General features: G+C 40.6%; 1 protein-coding gene across 1 annotated transcript; it reads right to left on the minus strand.

Moving 5' to 3' along the window:
• Nucleotides 1–130: 130 nt before the first annotated feature.
• On the minus strand, nucleotides 131–21,685 carry cdca7a (cell division cycle associated 7a). Its single transcript, XM_055637963.1, has 10 exons — nucleotides 21,527–21,685; nucleotides 12,751–12,873; nucleotides 12,526–12,651; nucleotides 11,701–11,958; nucleotides 8,800–8,877; nucleotides 8,246–8,431; nucleotides 4,371–4,511; nucleotides 1,887–2,036; nucleotides 1,312–1,448; nucleotides 131–1,224 (listed from the first exon to the last, which is right to left on the minus strand). Exons 1-10 carry the CDS (start codon nucleotides 21,545–21,547, stop codon nucleotides 1,194–1,196), a joined length of 1,251 nt encoding a protein of 416 aa, XP_055493938.1. The 5' UTR covers nucleotides 21,548–21,685; the 3' UTR covers nucleotides 131–1,193.
• Nucleotides 21,686–22,162: the final 477 nt, after the last annotated feature.

The raw sequence follows: 22,162 nt of genomic DNA on the forward strand, positions 1-22,162 counted from the left end.
AAGAACCTGGAATCTATCCAATCAAGGAGAACAATCCCTTTCAGGTGCACAGAAACAATTCACCCACCTCTTTCTCCATCGCTGTCACCGTGTTAGATTGCAGAAAAAATACAAGTAATCACTATGTTCAAGTATATGAAATTTAAAACATTTTTTATTAAAATATATTTTGACCATTTCACTGTATTCATCACAAGCAAAAAGGCACCATCCTGGTAACAAGTGCTTACTGATCCAACAACGTATGGCTTCTGCTTAAATTCATCTTTTCGAGTGCAAATAGCCAGCATTAGACCACGTAATACGATTTCTACCATGGTGCAAGTGGGAAAACATAGCATTAAAATGCAAAAGACCAGTACTTCTCCCTCCTTCCCAGGCATTCAAGTACCTTTTAGATGCAAATTATCTCAAATTTTGTATGGCTTCAACTAGAGTGCATTTTGTGATGTAAATCCTTCACACACAATGCAAGCATAATGGGGGAGGCAGAAGGCAGAATTGCAAAAAATTGTTTTTCACTTGCCACTTCCACCCTGTGCAGTGAAGTGGCTATGACCCCTCCCCACCTCCTGCATATGATTTAATAACTGATCCACTGCAAAACTAAGCGTGTGAATACCGTCAAGGTCAATTGCTAGACTGATAATTGATAAAGCCATGAATAGTTCATTCAAATGTTATTTCAAAATTGATTTTTTTTTTCTAAATTGCAGCTGTATTTTTAAAACGTTAGTCATCCTAGTTACATTTCAGCCAGTTGTGATTTAAGAGAATGATGCAATTAGTCTATGACTGAAATAGTGATTATTTGAACCTTACAAACTGAGCAGTATGATATTTAAAAACAGAGTAGCTTAGAAGATTTATTTAAGTACATTATTGAGTAGAACGAAGGATTTACCTGCTATAACAAACAGCATATCATTGTGCAAATAATTAGGATGTTCATAGTAAGAAAATGGTAGATCAAACTAAACTGCAAGGACACTTTTTAAGACTACATGCAAAATTGTTAACATCCTCACTCCAGATCCATTTGACCATTGATTATGTTGCAAAAGACAAAAATGTAAGGATTTCACTATAACTGTAGTTATTTGTGAGAGCTCGTATCAGTTAGCAAAAAATTAAATGTTGTGAATCAAAGGTAAAAAAAACTATTCAAAACGTTTCATTGTCAATAAATTGCTTCAGTCTTCTAATTGAAGTTCTTTTTTCAGGCTGAGGAAAAAAAATGCTTTCATGAGTTAAAATATAGCATATAAAAAGATTTGTAAAAGATAAAAAGAATGAAAACATTCAGCTCACCTCTTCAAATAAGCGTGGACATTGTCGTAGCCATGATACTTGGCCAGGTAAACAAGAACACCTGTAGCACAACGTCCTTCACGATGTCGGCAGAAACTGCAATTGCAGATCCCTCTGCAAGGAGGGCACTGCCAGTTCTGGAGGAGGAAGAATAAAGAAGCAGAAGTGTGAAACCTCCACTAGTTTTTCACCCAAGTGTCCCACTATTTACTTTGTTGCTGAGATCCATCTTAAATGACCCCCCCAATAACAAAAATGCAGTTTATATTCAATAAAATCACTAACAAAGGCCACATTATTTACCGTTAGAAGAATACAATCTGAATGAGTTACACAACTAATAAATCCAAATTTGTTTAGTAAAATAGGCCCTTTTGTTACTTTGTTATTCTAAAACAATAAACTTCAGAGAAACACCTTTTGGGGAAAGGCATTGAGGCTTCTTGGTCAAGCAATTAAAGCCATGATTTTATTTTCAATCTTAATTGACAGCTATGATAATAAAAAGAAAATCACCTTTTAATAATACTCAAATAGCTTGACAACTGCCACATTGATAAAGCAACAATACTCACAGAATCTAATAAAGCATTCCTAACGAGTTCCCCATAGCGATTACGAAGACATGGGCCACAAAACTGTCCCCGGACACCAACACATTCTGGGTTGCGACAATTTGTTTTTGTATCAATTGTCTTCTGACGGCATTGGTGGCAAGTTGAACCCTGAAGGAGAGAAAACATACATACCAAGATTATGCACATCACAGAAATATTGATTTACTTTGGCTACGTGAGAAAGGGACAAGTCATCACCTTTAGTATATATATTCAGTTAAATTGTTTTAGCGATTGTTCACAAATGTTGCTTTGTTAGTTTTGTCACGGCACATCACAGACAGGAGAATGAGATAATACCCAAACAGTGGAGAGAAAATACTGAATGGGTAAATACCTCCACCTGCATTTGGCAGCCGATAACTACAATGGGCTATTCCCATCCACAGGCAGTACAGCAAAAGAGTACCACCCGCAGGACTGGGCTGTGTCAGACAGCCCCAACTCTCTCAGATTTCACAGATCAGTCTGTAAAACCTGCCCACAATGAATGCAAGAGATTTACTGCTGGGGGAAAGAACAGCATTTTATTAAAAACAACTTCAAGTGAGGCTTTTAATGTTTGCATTTAATTTTGAGCTCAATTAGGTTAATTAGTCCCTTTTGTTGTTGTATTCATTTTTGCACGTCGATAACATGTTATAATTAACAAATAAAGTTAATGATTATGCCGACTTGAATGTCTGTGAGCGTCAAAGATACGATGTTCAGTTTAGAGAGACAGGCCCACCAAGTCCACGATCGCCGCACACCAACACTATCCTACACACACTGGGACAATTTTTACATTTACACCTGGTCAATTAACCTACAAACCTGTACGTCTTTGGAGTGTGGGAGGAAACCGAAGATCTTGGGGAAAAACCACATAGGTCATGGGGAGAACGTACAAACTCCATACACACAGCACCCGCAGTCAGGATCGAACCCGGGTTTCTGGCACTGTAAGGCAGCAGTTCTACCACTGTGTCGCTCTGATATGCCTGAAGAAAAGGCAATGTATAGACTGGAGAAATCCTTCCTGCTCCCTTGTCCCCAGGCTTATGTTTAAATCAACTTTTATGCAGCTGATTTCACTACTGTTCAGTAGATGGTAATGCTTTCCAACATTTTACAGATATGTTTCTTCTGATAAAAAAACAAAATTGCTTTTTTAATTTCTGTACGGCAAAGAACACCAAAACAACAATGAAAAGTGTGCAAGTATTGGGGAGGGGGATTCAGAGGAAGTGACAGGAGCAAAGAGATATTTTCAAACCAACATGAATTAAAAATAATCAAAAGGATTTTCCTCACATTTAAAAACAAAGCCAACTTGGTTTTAACACCATAATTGAATCTAGGACTTGCAACTTTAGCATAAAAGTCAAGTGCAACCTTGTTTTAAAATTAAATCAGAAAAAAATGTGGTCAATGCAAATTTTATAGATGTGGTAATTGAAAATGTGTTAAATAAAATAAATAGTCCTACTCATTCAAATTGGAAGACATGACTGCTGGGCATAAGGGCCTGGGGTTAAGTGTTGCAACTGTTTCACCTCAATGTTACGTGATAAATCTTACTTGCAACTACAGTTATTTGCATCTTTACTGGATGAAAATCATGGTATTAGCCATTTACCCTGGGAAGAACTAATTAGGGACTGTCATTATTAAGGGTGGTCACACTGCCCACGCTATCTACTGAAAGAAAACATTGAAAAGCATTTTGCAGATTTATACCCCACATGAGCTGCTATTTAGCAAACCCACAATAGTTGATGAGAAACAACGAACATCACAGAGCAAAACTGAATGGCCAGCAGTGATAATGCTCGAGTATATATTTTTTAAAAAGCGGTTTCCTAGCTCAAACATTATACATCATATTTTATCGATTTAAAGGATTGGATCTCTTGGATTCCTGTCAAGTGTGATAACGATCCATAAACACATAAAACAACAAAACCATCAATACCCAACAAAAATTAGAAATGCTGCAGAAAGCTCCAGGAACGGTCAGTTTACAGCTCATGAATGGGTGCTTCACCCTAACACATGCATGCTGATCTTACAGCCATCCATGCTAATCACATTTGCCCCCAGTAAGTCCATATCCTTCGCCTTCCCTATTCAAGGCCATGTCCCTTATAACACAGAAAATATCTGATTTTACCACAACCAAATCAGACTCATGCACAACAGACTTGACCCCAATGGCCTAATTCTGCTCCTAGAACTTATGAATTCATCCATGCCAACCAAGATGCCCCATTTGCCAGCATTTGGCCCATCTCCCTCTAAATCTTTCCTACCCATGTACTGCCTACACTACTACCTCAGGCAGCAAGGTCCACATAGCAACCACAGCATGCGGAACAAAAAAATCTCCTTTTAAAACTGCCTTTGCTCTCACTATATCCTCTTGTTTCTATATACATGCCACGAGAAACAAAAACTTACTATAGCTCGATTATAAACCTTCTCTTTAGCCGAGAAAGAAATATTTTCCAACTCTTCTTGAGTGATGTCTTCAACTGGTCGCACCACGTGAGGGATGGCAAGTATGCTGGGGCGGCTTCTTCTGCGAAGAGGGACATCCACCTGAGTGTAGACAGACAGACAGACAGAGTAGTCAGCATCACTACACAGTTCACCAACCTCTCAGCAATCTACAGATTGCCTGAAACAACATTAAATAATTATTCAGACTGCTAATCTAATCGCTGAAAAATTAATTAAATGGTCCCAAGTTTACACTTTTGTCTGCACAAAGCATTCACGTATGCAAATGCACAGATGTGATTGGCATTCAGCCACAGGCAGTTTAGGATTGTATAGTTTAAAAAAGACACAAAGTGCTGGAGTAACTCAGCAGGTCAGGCAGCACCTCTGGAGAACATGGTTGGGTGATATTTTGGGTCGGGACCCTTCTTCAGACGGATTGTATGCCTCAGCATTCAACAAACATGCAAGGCAAGTATAAATCAGAATAATTTTGTTTATCTTGTAATCATGCAGACACTGTGGGCTGAAGGGCCTGTTCATGTACTTTTCAATGTTCTACGGTGCAGCCCCAAAATTATCACTGCCAATCAGAAAAGGCATAAAACAAGGCTGATAAAGTATAGCTCATAATGATAATCCCAACATTTCTATTTCTGACTTCCAGTTAACTCTGAAAATTATTCCTTCCTCGCATACCCTGGCCATATGCCCATGTTGTGGGAAAACAGAGGTTAATTAATCTACAAACAAGGGTCTTTGGCAGATGGGAGGGTAGCCAAGCACCTAGCAGAAACATACCTGCTTTAGACTTTAGAGAAACAGCGCAGAAACAGGCCCTACGGTCCACCGAGTCCATACTGACCAGCAACCACACTAGCACTATCCTACACTCTATGGGCAATTAACAATTTTTATATCTAAACCAATTAACCTCCAAACCTGTATATCTTTAGAGTGTGGGAGGAAACTGGAGCACCCAGAGAAAAACATGTAAACTCCACTAAGACAGCAGTCAGAGTCAGGGTCAAAACCAGGATGTCTGGTGCTGTAACGCAGCAACTCTACTGCTGCACCTCTGCCTGTTCACCTGGAAAACTAGTTGTATATTATCCAGTTTTCCCATCCCCTCTCTTCGTACCAGGGGCAATTTATAGGGGCCAATTAACCTACCAACTCACATATAGGAGGAAATCCAGGAAAATGTGCAAACTCCGCACAGACAGCAGCCAAAGTCAGAATCAAACCCAGCGTGTCTCTGGCACTGGGAGACAGCTGCACCACGATGCTGCTCCAACAAAAACAAAACCTATCCTCACAAAGCTCGAGAACATATTTTTTAAAACTGCATTGTGAGAATTTAAGTATTAAATACATTTCACAAGTGACTTTAGATGCAGTGAGATTGAAGAAATAAAAACTATGCTGGGTTCAGTCCCCTGGCAGGCGAGCAAGATACCTCGGGAGAACTGGGTCTTTTTCTGGTTGGCAAGATTTATCAAGGTGTTCTACAGGGATCAGTGCTACACTTTCAGCTTTTTACAATGTGTACAAATGACTTAGAGGCAGGCACAATAAGGCACGATTGTTAATTTTACTGATGACGTAAAGATAAGCAGCAGCTATAGTGGAGAAAGGACATTAGGAGATTACAAAAGGAATACAGATAAGATTAAACGAGTGGGCAAAGATCCGGCATATTGAGTATAAACATGGGAAAGTGTGTAATTGTGGCAGTAAGAATGTAAAAGAACATTATCCAAGAGATGAAAGAGCTGGAAATGCAGAGATCTGGGTGCATGAGAATGATTCTCAATTTGCAAATACAGCAAGTAATTAGGAAAACTAGCGGGATTAAATTTCCCATGGATATTTTTAAAATGGGATATTATTGATTATGCCCAATGAGATTGAATGCAAAGGTCAGGATATGCTTCTGTTATGAAGGGTATTTGCAAGATCACAGTTGAAGTACTATATATTTTGTTAGTCTTACAAAGAAGCAGTTTGTAAGTTTAAAAGCTGGAAAGATAGGTTACTTTAAGAGGAATGGTTGGACTGGCTAGGTTTGTATCTGGTAGGGTTTAGACCAGTGGCTCCCAACGTGGGGCGTACGCCCCACAGGGGGGCAATTTGATTTTTAAGGGGGGGCAACTGAGGAGGGTCCAAATTTTCGATTTTTATTTTTTTGGATTTTCCATCAGGTAAACATATGTAGTTTATGTTTCAGATGTTATTTTGAGTAAATAATTTTTTTGGGGTAAAAAAGGTCTTTATTGTGTAGTTATTACATAATCACCACAATGTTCTTTTGAAGCTTGTTTAAACCAAGGTATTGGCGTTTTAAGCTTCTTCAGCTGAAATGGAGTTCACTTTTTAAATGATAAGAATTATATATCACCACATGGGGGGGGGGGCATCAGGATTTTAGAGGTGATTAGGTTGGGCATGGCCAAAAAAGGTTGGGAACCACTGGTTTAGACGAATGAGAGGATACTCAATGAAAACGTGTCACAAAATCCTGATTTGGTGGACGTAGATATGTTTTCTCTTGTGGGAGAACTAACAGAGGTAAAATAAGGAAACTCCCTATTTACAAGAGAGGGAGAAAGAAAGGGAGGGGGGTTAAGGGAAGGAAGAGGACGTGAACTTTTCCTTCTCGTAAGGCACAATACTCATCCTCAGAAGGTGGGAGAGAATAATAACAATCTGAAGGCAGATAGATAGATTCTTAATAAATGATAGACTACTGGTAGTAGGCAGAAATGCAGAGCTAAAGTTACAACTGGATCACATAATCTTACTGAATGGTAGGCTTGAGAGAATGTGGCCTTTTCCTGCTAATTTATGTGCATTTATACATAAAAGGCAACTTAATTTATGTGACATTTGTGATGCCAACAATCAGCTCCACAAATACATAACTAGATAAATGAAACTTAGAGGCACTGTAGAAAATGAGAAATAATGGTTTGGTCAGTAACATTTTTAAAAAGTGCATTCAAATAAAAGTAATAAAAAAAGTAAATCAGGACTTTCTACAGTATTGGGTACAGAAGGCCGAACAATGGAGGTTAACAGTCTTGTTTAAAGCCTCATTTATATGAAAGCTAAGTGTGATTGGAAGTTCCCACGGTGGATAAAAGATGGCCAGTCATTTCAGATACAGTAGTTTTGGATGAGCTTAGTTTTCTGGACGATGGGAAGCTGGCAAAGCAATAATACAAGAAGGAGGCAATAAAGGCCGGGATGAGGGGCAAGACGTGTTAATAGGTAGAAGCAGGTGTTATTTCTGATGAAGCGACTTATGGGCTGCAAAATTAGTATGCAGTTGAAAAGGGCACAAAATTGCTTACATGAGCAGTCTGTGCAAAATTAATGTATTAATTTAATTAGCCCTGCCACGACTTGATAAATGTGAAATAAGGATGAACTAAAACATTTCCCTGCAAACTATTGTTTAAATTGTGAAAGCTATCATATCATGCTTTTATTGGATAAACTAATACTCAAGAACAATTGTTTCAACATGCTCGTTTTCAAATTGCCTGCTAACCTGCAACCTCAAGTGCTACACAGTGCTTCAAAACAAAATTTATTGACTTTCAATATTTCAGTATTTCTTAATGAGGCATTTATTCCCAAGTGCTTAATTGCAGTCACTGCAGACACCACTGGAATAGATCTCTTATAATTTTTATGAACATGAAGTCTTTAACTGTAAAGGTTATTAGACTTTACAAGTGACCACCAGAAATGCAGATTAAGCTGGCAAAGTCAGTGCACCATGAAAGGTGTTGTTAATAGCAGCACAAATGACTTAATGGCTCTACCTCAGAGAAGTCATTATCTAGAAACTTTCTTTTCCTCATAAAGCTGACATTATCTTCTTGCTCAAATGATGGTGAAGGAGGACCGTCGACCAAGGATCTTGACCGAGTGCGAGGTCGAGCGCTGCGCTCAGGATTGTGTCTGGAAACGTCTTCAATGAAAGAATTTCTCGGTTGGCGTTTGGGTTTCTACAGAAGGCAAAACACAATTAATTTTGCAAAGAACATCCAGAATATTATTGCAATAATACATTTTTTTTAAATCCTGCTAAAGTTAACCATGTACATTCTGTAATTTTGACCTTATTTTAATATTTGTTTTTAATACACAATTAGTAGACTTAAAAAAAAGTTTGTTATACACTAATCCGATAATCTTTTAGAAAGACACCTCTACTAATCTGAATTGCAGTCCTTCCAACTTCAGTTCAGGGTGCTGGCTGTTGCATACAATATCAAAATTGTAAAAATGGTTTAATGGGCACTGCTTGCAAGAATTACAACAACATTTCTGAACTGTTTAGTACAAACCACAAACATGCCCAGTCATCACTTACTGATGGAGTCGCTTGAACCGAAAGTCTTCGTGGAATGAACCCTGGCACAGTTTTCAACTCTGCTATCAGTTTAGCCAGCTTTAATAAAATAAAATGTAAATAACATTATAACAAATGTAAATTGATTACTTTTAAAGAAGATTTTGCCTTAAACTTTTAAGTCATGGAATTTGCACCAGACGCATAACATACAGCCCAACTAATCCAGGTCTGAAGAAGGGTCTCGACCCGAAACGTCACCCATTCCTTCTCTCCAGAGGTGCTGCCTGTCCCACTGAGTTACTACAGCTTTTTGAGCCTATCTTCGGTTTAAAACAGCATCTGCAGTTCCTTCCCACACACTTAGTTTTAATGTGCCACAAAGGCACCTTACTATTTATCAATACTGTCTTCATGTACTTACTAATTTTCTTTTAAAATTATCTGGTTTTCACCACAACCGCTGTGTGGTTATGCATGCCACATCCTAATTACATCATGGGTAGCAGTTTCTCACAAACTCCTTGTTGAATTTGTATCTAGTTATCTTTTCCAAATTTTCTTCTCCGATCTCATCTTCCTTTGATAGATTTATTCTAATGCACCTTAGAAACATCGAGTGGTTACAGCACTGGAGGCCATTCAGTGCCTTGTGTCTTGCTCTGGTAAAGAACTCTCTCTAGTTCCACCAACTGACCCCTTCATTTTTTAATTTATCATCAATGTATCCAATTCCCTCTTGGAAGGTCACCCCATCCCCAGCTGCAGGCTGTTTACCATATTCCAAACACACGCACATAGAAAGTTTTTTCCTCATACCATTTTTAATTCTCATGGTCAGAGCACCCTTCAGCCCAACTTGTCCACGTCGACCAAGATGTCCCATCTACACTAGCCCCATATGCCTGCATTTGGCCGTTATTCCTCTAAACCTTTCCTAATGATGTACCTGTCCAAATGTCTTTTCCCCTTTTCTTTATACCCATGTCCTCTCGTCCTGACCATTCCAAACAGGAAAAGCCTCTACTAATCCCTGTCCCAGCTGCTCAGCACTTTATATAATTATAGCAAAGATCCCCTCAGCCTCCTCTCAAAACAAAGAGTACTGTGCTCTTTGTTCCGCCCTTATAACGGTAGTTGCTCATCCCCAAAAACATTCTCCTAAGTCTCTTTTAGATGCTAATACCTTCACATCCTCTGGTTGAGAATGGATCAATTTTACAAAGGCCAAGTGTGGCATATAGTTCAATGTCCCTATTGATAAAGGCTAGAATTGTGCATGCCTTATTAACCACAGTTTTAAACTGCCCTGACAGTGTCAAAGATTTGTGCACATACGCCCCAACCCCATGTTCCTACATTCCTTTTCTTACAGTACTCGTTATTCTACACGGCTCTCATTTCTCATGTTTGTCTACATTGAATTGCACCTGCTGCATTTCTTCCTATTCCATCATAGATCCTGCTTTTAGAACCTGCAGCGACTACTACTTTCTTTGCAGTTCACAGTACCCCCAAGTTATGAATCATCGCCAAATAGAGAAATCATGCCTTGCACTCTCAATACAGAAAGAAAAGCCCAATGGTTCCAAACCAGAAACAAGTTGCTCAGGTCCTTGAACCTCTACCGGCAACCTCCGCATTAAAAACAATGGTTTTTCAAAGCGTGGGCAGGTACAACTTTGCGTCATGAGAAAAGAATGCGATATGAACCAATTTCTAAAAAAGGGGGGGGGGGGGGCGAAGATGACTGTATAAGGTTGTGATGAACTATATCCATCTCCCTTAGTTCTTCATATGTCATACCTCAGACTTGGCACAAACTAGAGCAAACACCTCCTGCCCAGGAAGCACCCAAGATGAGAAGTCACTTCAGTTAAATTATCTCCATCCAGCTAATATAGTAAACTCATTCACACTATTCACATATATCAGGCAATTAGCAATCGTCTATCCTCCTACTAAAACTACAGAAGATAACATCCTACACAGCTTTTTCTCATACAACATAAACATTACACACCAGTTGACCGTTACATGAATTGTCCTCTGGATTTTCTATGAATAAGCAACTGATATACAGTAGGTATACAATAAAATAATGCCCCTGAAACTGCACTAAAAATGCATCTTTGTTGAACTTTATTACTTCTGGCAATATGTGACCACAGACTTGCAGCAATGTATAGAATTTGAGTATAGAAGCTGGGATGTAATGTTAAAATTGTACAAGGCATTGGTGAGACCAAATCTGGAGTATGGTGTACAATTTTGGTCGCCCAATTATAGGAAGGATGTCAACAAAATAGAGAGAGTACAGAGGAGATTTACTAGAATGTTGCCTGGGTTTCAACAACTAAGTTACAGAGATAGGTTGTATAAGTTAGGTCTTTATTCTCTGGAGCGCAGAAGATTGAGGGGGGGACTTGATAGAGGTCTTTAAAATGATGAGAGGGATAGACAGAGTTGATGTGGACAAGCTTTTCCTTTGAGAATAGGGAAGATTCAAACAAGAGGACATGACTTCAGAATTAAGGGACAGATGTTTAGGGGTAATATGAGGGGGAACTTCTTTACTCAGAGAGTGGTAGCGGTGTGGAATGAGCTTCCAGTGGAAGTGGTGGAGGCAGGTTCATTGGTATCATTTAAAAATAAATTGGATAGGCATATGGATGAGAAGGGAATGGAGGGTTATGGTATGAGTGCAGGCAGGTGGGACTAAGGGGAAAAAAAATTTGTTCGGCACGGACTTGTAGGGCCGAGATGGCCTGTTTCCGTGCTGTAATTGTTATATGGTTATAATGTGGATAACCTTCAACTATATATGCTCTGGCCCAACAAGCCAGTTGTTTCGGGGGGTGGGGGAAGAGATAATCTATTTGAGCCAGTGAGCAAATAAATTAGAAAAAGTGCAGCATTTACCATAGCTTTGTTTTCTTTGATGTTTAGAGCTCTCTTCTCCAGAAAGTTTGGTCCTCGGGGTTCATCAAGGTCGGAATCAGATTCAGAAGCTGAGTCGTTGCTTAAGGCAACAGTGGAGACTGGCATAGATACGCTTTTGTTTTTCCGAGATGGAAATCGGAAAGCCACGCGCAATGGAAAAGAGCGTCTGCTTCGTGTTCTGGGAATCTTTTCAATATCTTCATCACTCATTTCCTCCTCCGATTCAGATTTAACACTCTACAAAACAAATAAATGATATATCAGATTTCCTTAACAAAAAGCAGTATTCACGTTTTGGTCAGAACATACCCAGAAAACTGCAGTCCTAAATAATGGACACATTTCAACTCGTTTTCTTTGAATATCATAAAAGCCACAAACAAAAGATAATTTCAGAATCCAGTCTTCAAAAGCAGGATGTAAAATTAGCATAACCTTAATTATACTTTACTGGCAAAAAAAACTGCTTTCAGATTATTGTAATGAGTGGACTACCAGAAAAGGCAAATTACAAACAACTCCAGGGACCCTTCTCTCTAGTTTATTCCGACCCTAACAAAAGGCAAAGGAGAAAGCATAAAAAAACCATTCCACATGTCACACTGTTTATAACACATACTGTGATAAAAGAGTTTTAAAAGCAGCAAGGAGGTATGATTCTGGCAAAATATTTGAGCCACTGAATCAGAATAATGTCTTTCAGGCAAATTATTAGAAAACTTGACCAAGTTATCACCATACTTCAAAAAGATTAAAGATAAATAAAGTTCCGTTTATCTGAAGAAGTTTCAGTGCTTAGTATACCATGGCTTCCATTACATCTTTGAGGTCACTTTCAGGGAACCCATCGAACGATTCATTATCGTCAGAATCCTCATTAAAAATCCGAGCCAGTTCATCTGTCAGGATCTCTGTTCTGAATTTAGATTTCTGAGAAGAAATAGAAAACTTGTTATAGTATAGCAACTATCATATTACAGGTAATTGTAGTCGACTTCTTTTGCATTCACAATCTTAAATTACACTTACACTGTTCGTAAAATTGTCTGAAGCAAAACTATCACAGCTATCATCTGATGATGACGTTTCCATGGGAACCAATGCTACATTTCTGAAGTCTTTAAATTCTTCCTTTCCAGAAAGGTCTATCTGCTGCAAGAGAGAAAAAAAATACAATCTTGAATACCTTTTAAATAATTTATTTTAGTGTCAGGTTTTAATGATACGAATTGCAAGGAATTCACTTAGCATAACACACAGTCCTACTCTGAATCTGCTTTGTACTATGTAAATGGAATGCGGAGCCAATTTATTTGAGCTTTGCAGACTGGCTTTGAGATTTGTAGATATTTATCATCAGTTGTGCTTATTCGATATTCATAACAGCATGTTTTGGTTAGTTTGAGAAACCAAAGTAGCAGATAAAGTTTTATTGTTCCATACAGAAATCTGCAATACCAGCTGGAATACTGACAACCCGGCTAATCTGTGATAGTAGCAACATGGCCTGAATGCAAATCAAATGAAACTTCAAACTCTATTTCTCCACCATTGCAAATCACACAGAAATAAAATTGTTTATTAAAACTCATTGTACACACAAGCTCCCAGTGGATTGTATAGATTTTAAAAAAAGATAAAACATTTTGAACTCTTCTTTCTTGTAATACGGAGATGTGGGTTTTACACTTGTGGGCAGAATAAAAGTTCCCAGTTTCAGGCACATCTACGATATGCAATTAAATTAAAAAAATCGTAAATGTAAAAGCTGCAAATCACCCAATTTTCGCTCTCGTATCAATGTAACCGACAGCTGTCCCATGGCGAGAATTGAACAAACTAAAGAAAATAGGTCACAGACAGGCTGTATTTATACTCTGACCCAAAGGTTGTTGCACTGCTTCCAACAGACAAGACAGCCGGCAAGTCTTTTCAGGGATCTCTGCTAGCAACACAGAAAAAAAACATGCTTGGTGCCCCACTGGGCCCTCACATTTGAAATGGTAATACTGCTGGATCTCTTAGATCATTACTGGGTTTTCATCATCAGAAAAACACACGAGCCTGGAAACACTCTTCCTTTCACCACACAGGAAACCCGTCCCTTCCAACATAAAGCCTCAAGTTCAGATTTAAAGATACAGCTCATGTTTCTATTAAAAAAGGCAACACTGTGCATTAAACTCTGTGCAAGACATTGCTGGGTTACTTCAGCTTTAACTTGATGCAAATGTTTGATCCACTAACTGGGACCTGCTTGCTCTGCACATTTTCTTGCAGAATAATTACATTAAAAAAAAAAACTCAATTTAAAAAAAGAAATAAAAATCAAAAAAATCTTCACAATAGCCCATGCTTATAGAGGACCCTTGCAAAGTAAGAAAATCCAAAAGGTAGTTCACAGAAAAGTGAATATGTTGATATTGAATTTCATGCCGAGATCAAGGCAGATGGCGAATGCAAGCTATGGGTTAAAGAGAGAGACCGGTTTGAGGAGGGAATACCACAACTTTGAGGCTTTTGAAGCCATTGGCACAGATGAAGCATTTTAATTTGGGAAAACTGATGAGGTCACACATTTTTGTGTGCCAAAGGAGATTAAAGAAGGGCAAATCCAGGAAAAGATTTTAAAACTAAGATAAGAATCGAAACCAGGAAGTAGTGTGCATTTAGTGAGTTGCAGATGCTGGGTGAACAGGCAGGGAAGAAAAGGGGGCCGGGTAATGGCCCATCTACCGTGCATTCGAACAACAATCAGATGGACAAATATCAGCACCAGACGAGTGGAGGCACGTCAGTGTGGTAATGTTGTAAAGGCCAAAGTCACGTCATCTAAGTTGAGGCATGAAAAATTGCCCAAAGCTCAACTTGTGCAGTCAAATACAAATCAAATACCAAGGTTTCCAATAGGTCAAACACGCTTGAAGTTGCAAACGATGTTGCCTCATTTCCGATGAAACACCAATGACGAAAATGTTAATCCTGCTTCTCTTTCCACAGATCTGCCGAACCCGCTGAATATTTCCCACATGAATATTGTTTCTTTGTTTTTCAACATTTCCGATAATAATGGAGCACGTGGCACGAGAATGCAGTTCATGTTGAAACAAACAGTCTACTGAAACAGTCTACTGAAATTGGTTTAAGGACTCTCACATGGAGTTAGAAAAGTGAATCTTTTGTTGCGAGCAGTTATGGTGTAGTGGGACAAACACAACAGCACAAACTGCAAGCTTTTATTAAGCAGACCATGACTTTCACTGACCATTAAAAACTGACCATCAATCTCCTTTTCTGTTGATTATTTCTCTTTAACAGCAAGCACTGATGAGATATTAATAAACCCGGTAATGCGAGGAAACTGAATTAACGTGCAGTTAAAATGAGGGGAAATGGTTTAAGCTTCCCTGGGTAATTGACTCTGACAGTTCAATTCCTAATAATGTCAAGATCATTAATTCCTCCAGACAGATCCCCACACTGAACTTATCATCCACCCAGTTTTAAAATAAATATTCACATAACTTTCCAAAAAAAAAATTAAAATGAAAATAAAAAGTTTGGAGCAAGCCATTGAGCCCACCAAGCCGTACCGCGCAAAAAAACCCAGCTGTTTAGGTTATTCCCAAATCCCAGCGCTCATGCTTATGTTCAAAATGAGGACTCTGCCTCCACCTCTATCCTGGCAGCAGGTCGCAGGTCCCCACCACTTTTTCTAAACACAATTTCCATAATAGGCCTCTCCCATTCTCCTTGTATCTGAATACCCTTGACGTTGTTCTAGTTAATCTCTACCAGGCAAGCATGCCCTTCCTCTTCCAAGGCAGTTTGGGAACCAGGGGTGATGCTGGAGGGCAGTAGGTGAAACAAAAGGAATTCCTGTGACAGGTTGAACTAATGTGGCAATTAAGAGACGTTAATATTTTGGGACAGCACAGCGGCACCGCTTATAGAGCCACTGCCTAACAGCACTAGAGACCCGGGCTAGATCCTGACCCCGGGTGCAGTCTGTGTGGAGTTTGCACATTCTCCACACAGACTGCTTGGGTTTCCTCCAGGTGCTCCGGTTTTCTCCCACATCCCAAAGACATGCGGGTTTGTAGATTAATTGGCCTCTAGTGTGTAAGGAGTGGATACAAAAGTGGGCCAATATAGAACTAATGTGAACAGTTGATCGACTGTCGGTGTAGGCTTGGTAAACCGAAGGGCCAGCCTCAATAATGCATTTCGAAACTAAGCTCTCAGAAATTGAAACTCCCATTAAAAAGACACGTTCTGAGAGAGAAAAAAAACACCCTAAAATCTGAGTTATTTAAATGTTAACATCAAGTTAGTTACACTTTCTGTTGCATTCAGGCCCTGCAGACAAAACGAACAAACGACCAGATCCCTCCCACGTGAAAATGCAGAGGCCCACACCTGGTTTGCAGACTGCAATATCCCCAACTGAGGTTTCAACTCAGACTGGGCTTCATTGTGACGGCGCATGAGGCCAGATAGAACGGTCAAAGTGGGAGAGGGACAGGGAAAGTGGCAGGCAGCCATGCAATATTGTTTTCCATTTGCTATTAATGTTGGGATGATGCACTGGAATTTGGAGACCATCCTAACACCATATTGGACTAGCCTTAATCCTCAAAATTCAACAGATGATGAAAAGGATGAAAAGCTGAAAATGATCAAAAGTGGGGTTTATGAGGGAGTTCAAAGCGGGTCAGGTTTTCTGTACATTTAGCATTAACTTTGTGTGGTTAGCTTCCTCCTCATTGTGCACCAATTAAAGACATTTTCCATCAATGTGGTTTCATTTTACTGTCTTAAAATGTCTTGTAACAAACAGTACTTGCCATATGCTTCAATGGGCTGCCCGTATTGAAAAGTATGTCAAGATTATCTGAAATATCTTTTTTTTTTTTTAATGGTTTACAACTAGTTTGTTAGAAAACATTACAGTATTTAAAGGGTCACCTGAAATGTCAGCCATTCCTTCTTTCCAGAGATGCTGCCTGTCCTGCTGAATTACTCCAGTATTTTGTGTCCATTTACAGTATTTCTGTAGGTTGTAATTGTGACTGATCCACATCAAGGCCTTTGCTAACATTATTACACTAACAGGATAGTGTAATTGACATTAATTCAAAAAGGACATCACACTCGCTACATGTTTCAGACGAAAATGGGAGCTGTAAAATACCCACGTTGTTCAAAACTATTTATCATTTGGCCAATGGTGAGCTTGTTCATTTTATGGTCCACTAATAACTCTAAATGAAACCAAATATGCAATTATTCATTCTGTCCTTTAGAAATTTGGATTCAAACAAACACATACATGTGCTGCCTGTGTGGAGTCTGCATGTTCTCCCTGTGACCACGTGGGGTTCCTCCAGGTGCTTTGGTTTCCCCCTACATCCCAAAGACATGCGGGTTTGTAGGCTAACTGGCCTCTGTAAATTGCCCTAATGTGTCGGGAAAGGATGAGCAAATGGGACAATATAGAAATAGTATGAACAGGTGATCGATGGTCAGAGTAGACTCGGTGGGCTAATTGGCCTGTTTCTATGCTGTATCTCTGAGCACTAAATATATAAATTTTACTTAAGTTTTTGATTATGCAAAATGGATATTTCTGGCAGTGCAAGCATTTACTGTACGTTGGTAACTGTCCCTGTGAGGCAACTCAGTTTCAGCCATGTTGGTGGGACTGGAGTGACATATGGGCAAGACCAAGTGAGGACAGTAGATTCCCTTCAATATAGGGCACAGGCAGATCAGATGGGGTTTAATTACAACAATTTAACCCTTTTTCTGAGACCTATTTTTCCTTTGCAAAAAGTCCAGATTTTATTTAAATTACCATATTTCCCGGCAATGAAGACGCACTTGCGTCGAAGAGGCACCCCCAATTTAAGTTGCTAAATTTTGAAAAAAGGATGGTGGGACAGGATCAAATGTTTAGTATAGTCCAGAGGTCGGCAACAACGCCTGCGTGCCATGGGACTGGCTGCAGTTCCCAGTTCGCCTGCCCCGGGACTGGCTGTAGCGCCCAGGTCGCCTGCCCCAGGAGTAGTAGAGAGAGAGCGCGAGCCCGGGATGGAGCAGCCAGCATTCCGCCCAACGGTTGCACCTTTGATGAAGGACACCGTGGCTGGCTGGTAGGTGGGCAGGCAGAAGGTGCTGAGATGGCGGCCGGTTCCACTGTCCGGTCCCGGCGACCGCTCGCAGCCACCCAAGCTACTTCTCTCCCCGGCCACAATGCGGTGGCTCCGTGTCCGGAGCGGTAAGTGAGTGAGTTGCTGGCATGCTCCCCGACCCCCTCCTTCTCAACGCTCCTGCCCTCCCTGCAACTTTACCCCTGGTGGCCCAGCCAATTTGTGTAGCCCAGGCCAGACTCCCCACACGCTGTGAAAGGAACTCTTCTCACCCCCCCACACCCAGCGGCGCTGTTCTTTTACAGCCGTTTCCCACTTTACAGCCGCATCCCATCAGCTGTCAGCAATCAGGGATAGACTTGCCTATCCCTCAGTACAGCAACATCGTTCTTGATGTTACTGTACTGAAGGATAGCCAAGTCTATCTTTCTTGGCTAACAACCAAACCTTCGGCCTCCATCTTTTCATCTCTAGATTTTATCCAACCATCTGCATTTTATAAAACTCTCTTCACCTGTATCAAGGTTGGGTTTTTTTTTTTTGTTATTTATTGGTATTTTAAACTACTATCTTTATTTTTCTACTGGGGTTTATGGACTTTAATTTTCTTTGGAGGTCAGAAACTTATCAAAAAAAGATTAAATGCCTCAAAGCCAGCAAGCGCCCTGCAAACCCTGGCAGCTGTCTGCAGATGTGTCCATTTGAATTCCATTTAAGGGCATGGAGAGCCTTGCCAACCTCGTGCAGGCAAGGAGGAGCATGCAGTGGGACACATGCAGCTGATCTGGCAAGCAGACCAGATCCAACAGAATACCAGCCAATATAAAGCCAATGAGTGTTCCAAAACATGTGCAGGAACAGAGCAACCTCGGTGTGCAAATGCACAAATCCATAAAAATGGTAGTAATATTGATAGGAGTTGGAATAGCATGCAGAACCCTGAGCTACACAAATAGGTGCATAATACAAAGAATACATGATCCCACAATGGCAAAATGACCAGAATTGACCAACATGGTACCCTTAACCGCTGCAAAAGATCTAGTGAGGATGCTCTAGTCAGGCACAAAAATACGGTATGTTATCCATGGGCCAAAGTAATTAAACCTCATTGAACTGTGGAATACCATGATGGGTGTAGAAAGGATAAACTAGAAGAATCCATTTCCACCAAGTACATAGTTCAGGACTAGGAGACAGTGATTTAATAAATATTCAGGATTGGAGTTGGGAGATGGAAAATTGAGGGTAAAGAAATCTTCATTAAAAAAGTGCCTATAATAAGCGAGTTTATTCATAATTTATGTGTAAAAATATATTTAATCTGAGGAACTGGGGTGCCAGGTAGCGGTAGAGTAGGGTGTAACAGCAAGAGACAGAGCGCAGATGCGAGTGAGAGACAGGGTGAGAGACATTCTCAGCAGCTGAGCTGCTGTGTGTGTACAGACCTGCGGTTCATCCGTAGTCAGGATCTAACCCGGGTCTCCGATGCTGAAAGCGCTGTTGAATTACTACTGGATTGTCCCCTCCCAAGTGTCCCATCCCTGTCTGGGGGCAGCCAGGGATGTCTGGGGTGACCCTGGACTGACGAGACACAGGCCCGGAGCAGTGGTGGCCCCAGGATTACAGCCAGCGCGGAGAAGAAGCGTTAACTCCAGCTCAACTCTGCTCCAACTCCCGAGTAACCCATTCCCCAACGGGCCGGGGACCACCAGCTGCACCTCTCACCTTATCCAGTGGCTGTCGATTAACGCCCTCTGTGCTGGCAAAAGCCGAGCATCAGTCATCAACGGGGATACACACAAAATGCTGCAGTAACTCAGCGGGACAGGCAGCATCTTTGGAGAAAAGGAATAGGTGACGTTTCGGGACAAGACCCTTCTCCAGAGATGTTATTAGATTGCTGAGATTTCTGCATGGACCAGTGGAGAAGGGAGAAATAGTGCCGCTAACTCCAGTACAATTCAACAGCGCTCGCAGCCCCGGAGACTCGGTTTGATCCTGACTACGGATGAAACGCAGGTCTGTATACACGCAGCAGCTCATCTGCTGAGAATGTTTTTCTCGAGTGATCTATGACCTGGGCATGCGCCGGAATACCGAACTTGCTTATTGCTCGAAAAATGGGCTGTGGCAAGTGTCAATCAGACTTTTTACCTGGAAATGTAAGAAGCATGAGGGAATGAGATGGGCCAACAGATCTTAGAAGCCTCAAGGAGAAGAGTAAACAATGAATTTAATGAGATCACTCTCGATGTGTGCCCTATTAACCCTATGGATTACAGACTATTGTGACAAACGTATCTTAAACAGATCAAGGATTCTGGACTAAGTGGACGGACAAGTATCAGCATTTACGCAGGAGCTTTCCTCTAACGCCCAGGCAGTTACAACGTGGCAGTGGAATGATGAAGGAAACGGGAAGGAAGTGAAACAGGCCACCTCTTTACAATTTAGTTTAAGGTAATCAGGGTTAAATTTAAATACAAGGGGGCAGTTATAATACAGAAAATGGCCCAGATATGATGGGGGGGGAGAAGAGAATGAAAAGGGATGGCAATTTTAAAATCCGTTGCTAAACCGGGAATCAACACAAGTCAGTATGTAGAGGTTAAAAAAGTATAAGCATTAAACTTGTCTGAAAGAAAGATTCAAAATTAAACAATCTATCAAAAATAAATCTGAACCTGTTTAAAATTGCGATCTTCGTATTTGTGGATCTACATGTTCTTTATAAACGATTTTCAAGTTGCACACGCGAGAAAACTGGTTTAAAAAAAGGATGGTTGGAAATCAAGTCCAAGTGTTTAAAGATCCGATTTCTGTGATCGGAAACACTTTTCAGCTGGATGGAATGACATGTTAAGTGAACAACACAGACCACACTATATCCGTTTCCAAGATTGCGTGAGTTCAGCTATCGAGAGTAGTTTCATCAACACGTCTACCCACAGCAGACCACATGCACTCGTTAATTATTGCAGCGATGGAGCAATTCATGCTCCCCAACGCAACTTTGTACGAAATGAGCTCAGATTTTGTGGTCAATTAGTGGCCATAGGTGCCTAAAGTTACCCACAAAAGACTAATTGCAATTGAGTAGAAGTGCACCATTTGCCATTTAACGAGTTCGCGTCCAGCAGACTGTGCAGGGCAAAGTTTTTGCAGTGGGACACAACAAGAAGGCAAGTGGCGACATTGACTGGTTGCCGACACCGCCGCGCGCCCCGGGACTCCTGCCAATCACCCAGACCTTTTCCCGCGTCGAGTGCTGTCACATGACCAGGCGCCCAGTTTAAATCCCGAAACCAAAGTTCAATGCAGGTTTCACCCTAAAGTGTGATTTGCTACATTTTAAATTTACAGCCACCCATTTTATAGCGCACGATAAGGTGCAGCTATTACATATTTAATGTTCTGCAACTCGTGGTTACGTTGACATTTACCAGTCATTATATTTTACAATAAAATTCGAACCGTAGAAATTCGAAAACCTGACTATCATAATCCAACAAAGCATCATGTTAAAGCATAATCTTAATTCATGTTGTCAAAACGACCATTTGAGCTTTCCAATGCACCCGCTGTGCAGCGAAAGTTCTCCGAGTCGACCCTCTTGCTCATATATGCAAGTGCGAAACTTGTACACTTACCTTCGCCCGAAGTTTCTTCATTTTATTTGTAGAAGTGTTCAAAAAGTTATTAAAAAAGCAATGATAAAAAGTATGTAGTCAGTGAGCGGGCGATGCAAGCGAGTGGCGCGCCGGCGGCGAATCTCCCGCTGAGGAGGCGGAGCCCGGGCACAGTTTCGCGCGCTACCGGATCCACCCCCCAGCTCCTGCAAGCGGGACGTCCTGCAACCCCAGGGCACAAAACTGACAGCAGCTTTCGCATTTATTAATTATTTTTTTGTAATAATTATTTTACATTGAAAGAGCACGGCAGTTTAGTTTTTATTTTACGTTTTTAAAACGCATTCCACCAACCTTGTCACATTTGGATACGATTCAAAAACTCAACCAACCGAATAAATACATTACTTTTCCATGTTTTTTAGTTAGTCACCCATATGGTTATTTCCTTCAGCGCCATTGCGTCCTTTTCCCTTTGCATGACCACTGAAATAGATGACAATTTGCATTTAAATAGCATTGCAGTGCAACATCCAAAGGGGTTTCACGTCAGGAGTTTCATATCAAGTCACCCAAGAGCTTGTCATGACAGTAACTGAAACTTAGGTCACAAAAGTAGGCTTTGAGCAGGATCAGCGAAGGAAACATGTCGAGATA

Source organism: Leucoraja erinacea, chromosome 7 (genome assembly GCF_028641065.1).
Source record: "Leucoraja erinacea ecotype New England chromosome 7, Leri_hhj_1, whole genome shotgun sequence".
Taxonomy (NCBI): Eukaryota; Metazoa; Chordata; class Chondrichthyes; order Rajiformes; family Rajidae; genus Leucoraja; species Leucoraja erinaceus.

Excerpts from the sequence above, each read along its gene's own strand:
- cdca7a (XM_055637963.1), bottom strand. The coding sequence starts at position 21,547 with ATGAAGAAACTTCGGGCGAAG. Across the intron at positions 11,959-12,525 it reads AAGATGTAATGGAAGCCATG|AGTGTTAAATCTGAATCGGA; the intron begins GTATACTAAGCA and ends TTTGTTTTGTAG. Across the intron at positions 8,432-8,799 it reads CGGTTCAAGCGACTCCATCA|AAACCCAAACGCCAACCGAG; the intron begins GTAAGTGATGAC and ends TGCCTTCTGTAG.